The 4,867-nt window shown below is 53.5% G+C and overlaps 1 protein-coding gene across 4 annotated transcripts in view; it reads left to right on the top strand.

Annotated features, from left to right (window-relative positions):
• The window catches only part of PTPN14 (protein tyrosine phosphatase, non-receptor type 14), a 131,408-nt gene that overhangs the window by 93,987 nt on the left and 32,554 nt on the right, over positions 1 to 4,867 (top strand). For all 4 annotated transcript variants that reach the window (XM_006772930.2, XM_006772931.2, XM_015569944.1 and 1 more), the window contains one exon: positions 3,887 to 3,957. In XM_006772930.2, coding sequence (XP_006772993.1) covers positions 3,887 to 3,957 — 71 coding nt within the window. The remainder of the gene's footprint in view (positions 1 to 3,886; positions 3,958 to 4,867) is intronic.

Here is a 4,867-nt window from a genome sequence, read left to right as displayed (position 1 = left end):
TCCTTCCATCCCCCTCCCCTCCTCTTCCCCTTCCCCCTCCTCTTCTTCATTCTCCTCCTCCTCCCCTCCCCTCTCTCCCTCTCTCTCTCCCTCTGTCTCTCCGTCTGTCTTTCCCCCTGTCTCTGTCTCCAGCTAGAATGTCAGCTCCATGGTCCTCAACCTGGAACCCTCTCTGTCTGGTCCACTGTCGCCTGGCCTTTGGCCTGTGCTCATAGCAGCTCATTGAATGAGTTGTGAAATAAAACGTCTGTTCCTGGGTCACATTAGGGGGAGGCTAGGTTTTCATCGCTGGGGAATTTTTGATGGTCTGTTTTTTGGAAGCTTTGGGGTAAATGAGAAGAGTTTTAACGGGGCAGGATTAAGACCGCAGAAGAGCCCTGCTAGCCAGGGTCTCTGCCCAGTCCCACGTTGTGGCTCTGAGTGGAAATCATAATCAGTCAACACTTATTGTTCGGATTCACTGTTTGGCCCAAAGCACTGACCTGGGTAACTAACCCCTGGGATGAAGTTATACAAGAAACAGTGCCTGTTCTCAGGCAGACAGAGCGGTTGAGTCCATCGGGAGTTTGCAAAATCCAAAGGCAAAGTCAAGTGTATTGAAGTACATCAGGGTTTTATATGGGGAGAGAGGGCTGCATGAGCTGCATCTTAAGGGACGGGCAGGATTGCAGAGAGGAGGGGAGCAAGGAATGGCCTAGACCCGTGGTCAGCAAACCGCGGCTTTCGAGTCACATGTGGCTCTTTGGCCCCTTGAGTGTGGCTCTTCCACAAAATTATCACGTGCGGGCATGCACGTACAGTGCGATTGAAACTTCGTGGCCCATGCGCAGAAGTTGGTATTTTGTGGAAGAGCCACACTCAAGGGGCCAAAGAGCCGCATGTGGCTCGTGAGCCGCAGTTTGCTGAGCCGCAGTTTGCCGACCACTGGCCTAGACAGAGACAAGGAGCAGAGGCAAGTGGACCAGAGTCAGCTGGCCAGTCGGACTGTCACGCAGGGGTGCAGGAGGGGACCTGAAGGTGGCAGGTGAGACCGAAGCATCTGAGGAATGAGACCGTGGGGTCTCCATCCAGGGGCTGCAGACCCCGAATTGGAGAGCTGCTGGTGTAGACCAGCGAGACTGTTCGTGGGAGCAGGTTAGATGAGAACCTGTTGTGTTCCTGGCAAGAGATAGGGATTAGGTGTGAGCAGTGAAGATAAAACCAAGAAAGTAAAGCCAGAGAGAGATTTTAGAAGTAAAACGGGGAGAACTTGGCTTTTCCTCAGTTGTGGCATCAGGGAGAAAGTCGGGTGTCTGGTGACAAAGGTTTTAGGAGAAGTTAGGCTGCAGTTACCACCCATAGTCAGGGCAGGCGATGGGTTTAAATCACTGTAGGGAAGTCCTAGGCAGATGAGGCGAGGGCCCCATGAGAGACACAGAGCAGGAGAGGTGGCCCAGAGGAGGAAAAGCTGCCATCCAGCTGGGGGAATGTGGAGGCCCTGCCGTGGGAGTGATGGCTGAGAGGCGTCCTGAAGGCCGGGGTGACCTTTCCCAGGATGTGATGTGATGTGATGGGCCAGGCTGGTTCTCCCAGGAAGGGTCGGCCCCAGTGCGAGCGGAGATATAAAAAGGGGGGTTTGCCTGCGCCCTGAGCCCTTGGGAGAGGAGGCCTGGGAGGGCAGGCTGGGTCCCAGGGAAGTGGCCTGAATGCCAGGCCCAGGTGTTGACCTAATTGAGCAGGCCATGGGGAGCCACGGCAGGTTGTAAACTTCCCGCTTGGTTCCACCAGAGCTTTCAAAGGGAAGAATGCATTCCTTTCGGTGGGGGAGGGCAGATGGGATGAATGGCTGTGTTTGATCTGAGAGAGTAACCGAATTTGTCAAATGGCATTTCTGCAGCGGAGGAAAGAACAAAGTTAAGTACACAAGGGCGCTCCACAGGTGTGCGGCTGTGCACAGGCATGCACGCGGCCATTTGTCATTGGTGCGGGCCCACCCCTCGGGGAGGCCGGGGCCCAGGCGGAGGCTGCGGAGTGAGCACAATAGCAGAGGGTACCTGTGGACGTGTCCTTCTTTCAAAGAAGGAAGCGGAGGTTCAATGGAGCACTTTTTGATCTTCACTTAATCTTTCTTTATTTTATTCTGTGGCCTCATGCCTCTTATTAGCTTTTCAAAATTAGGATGGGGCTGCTACTGCCGCTCAGTGCCCAGATGCACACACAGAGCTAAAGCTAAGCCATGTGGTGTCTTTGTGTTTCCACAGCATAAAACTGAATATGTGGAGCCTTGTTGCTTACCATAGTCTGGAGTCAATTCAGTGGATGGCTAAACAGGCAACAGTAAATTAACCAGTTAACACATGAAAAATAAGAACTTCCCTTCTCTGAGGTTTCTCACGAGCATCTGCAGAGCTAAAGAATTTCCAGGAGATGGTCGTGCTTCCCTTCCTCAGCTCTGAAAATGCTGAGTTGTCGCACTTTCATCATTTGAGATAGTTTTGAGGGGTACCTTTTGGGGGTTAGTGTTTCATCGATGCAGAGTTATTAAGTTGGAGGTGATCTTTATGTAAGTGGTATATTAGAATCAGGGAGGTTTTCTGCCTAAACATCGCCCACAAACCCCCGCCCACAGTATTTGCAGGAGCCCTGGAGAGCCTCACCAGATCATACAGCCCAGGGCCCCTTCTGACGCCCCCTCTGGAGCCCAGAGGGGAGTGGTGCGCCTCTGTGCCCTCCTTGGTGCTGGGAAGGGTGGAGGCAGCTGGCCCCATAGCTTGAGCCTCCCCAGATCCCACCACTTGAGCCTCCCCAGACCCCACAAACTCTAGAATCACTCACTGCCTGTCGGTGTCTCAGGAACCGATTGCCCTGGGCTCCCTGTCTGGGAATTACTCCTCCAGACTTCATCTCTCCATCGCAGACAAGGCGTCGCTGGTGAATGTTTAACAAGCCCTGTAAATGCTCCCTCCAGCGTTGGAGGGGAGCTGGGAAGAGATGTGAGTAATCGGCTCTAATCCCATGGGAGCTGGCTCACCACGCGTCCTAGGGGCCTGGGTTTCAGTAGGTCGGGACCCCAGCCGGGACACCAGCTGGTCAGCTGCTCAGCTGTTATCTTCCCGAGTTCCCTTGAGGCCTGTTAGCTGTCCTGGCCTCTTTGGCTCCCAAGGCTCCATCAGGGAACCTCCATATGAGCAGGTGGCTCTGACTTGGTTTGCTGGTGGTGGTGGTGGACAGAAAGGCCAGGCACAGTCCCTTCCTAGCTCTGCTTTTGATGGGATGATGGCCTGGACACTCATCTGCCTTATCCCTGATGGTTAAAAACATGTAAATACTTAGAAAGAATCCTATATAATAAAACCCCAATATGCAAATAGACTGAAATGACCAGTCGCTATGACGTGCACTGACCACCAGGGCACAGATGCTCAACACAAGAGCTGTCCCCCTGGGGGTCAGTGCACTCCCATAGGGCTCGCTGCTCCTAGTGCTGCCACGGAGGTGGGAGAGGCTCCCGCCTCGCTGCTGCGCTCGAGGTCCCGGAGTGCGAGAGGGCACAGGCCAGGCTGAGGGACTCCCCCACCCCGCCCCCCTGCCTCCAGTGCATGAATGTCATGCACCAGGCCTCTAGTTTTTAATAAAAGTGAGTCTGGTAGGGAAGAAGAACGTTAATGAAAAAAGAGCTATCCCAGGACCCTACAGCGTTTACGTGGCAACCCTAAATGTGCCTTAAAATAGTCTAAGTTATAATGGAGAGAATGTTAGAAAAGTAATCAGGAACCCCCAGCCCTGAAAACGACAACTTGGAGTGGGAAGCAGTAGAAGGGAGACGGGGGAAGGGAGGCGAATGAGGACGTCTGGCGACGCTGGAAGCAGGATGCTCAATGACCTTTGCTGCCGTCTGTTTTCGTAGGATTTGGCCCTGGAAGAAGCTGTTCTGGAGGAGCTGACACAGAAGGTGGCCCAAGAGCACAAAGCCCACAGGTAAGGCAGGAGGCTGTTGGCTGGGCCCAGTGCCAGCCGCCGTCCTGTCCACGGCAGGAGGCTTTTGGCCCCTACCCCACCCCTGGCCTGAGTCCACAAGTTTTATGTCTTCCAGCCTAAGTCAGCTCTGCTCCCAGAGGTGTGTGTAGACTGGGCTACTTGTCCTCCCTACCTCTCTTTCCCCCTCCCTCTCTCTTCCTCCCTCCCTCTCTCTTCGCCCCTCCCTCCCCTTTGTTTTCTTATCTCTTTCTCCTTTTTTTCAAAAAATATATTTGATTTCAGAAAGTAAGGGAGAGGGAGAGAGAGATAGAAACATCGATGATGAGAGGGAATCATTGATCCGCTGCCTCCTGCACGCTCCTACTGAGGCCAGGCATGTGCTCTAACAGGGAATAGAACCGTGAACTCCTGGTTCACAGGTCGATGCTCAGCCACTGAGCCCCCCGGATTCCCCCCCCCCCCCCCTTTGCTTCCATGCCAGCAAGCCTGCATAGATGTGGAGTTGGTGGCCTGGAGAGTTCCTCCCTGGAGCCTTCCTAAAAAAAAAAACAAAACAAAAAACAAACCTGTTGCCCGGCCTGGGAAGCCTGGTGCTGGCCGTACTAGGAGTGAAGATGGAAGAGAGCTCCTTTGGGTGGGAAAGTCAACATCACAGGGGAGAGGAGGGCGCCTCTAAAGTGAGGAGGTCCTGAGCGCTTGGGGCGCTTTGGGAACGATGGAAAACCGTGTCCTTCCCTCCGACCTCAGAGGACCCAGGCTGGGGTCCTAGGGTCTCTCCTCTTGGTCGCTTGGTTCTTAAAATGCCATCCTCATAAACTTTTTTAAAAAAGTATATCTTTATTGATTTCAGAGAGGAAGGGAGAGGGAAAGAGAGAGATAGAAACATCAATGATGAGAGAGTATCATTGAT

This window comes from Myotis davidii, unplaced genomic scaffold, assembly GCF_000327345.1.
Source record: "Myotis davidii unplaced genomic scaffold, ASM32734v1 scaffold362, whole genome shotgun sequence".
In the NCBI taxonomy this organism is placed as follows: domain Eukaryota; kingdom Metazoa; phylum Chordata; class Mammalia; order Chiroptera; family Vespertilionidae; genus Myotis; species Myotis davidii.
Note: the sequence above shows the minus strand (reverse complement) of the source record. Positions and strands in the feature narration are given on the sequence as shown.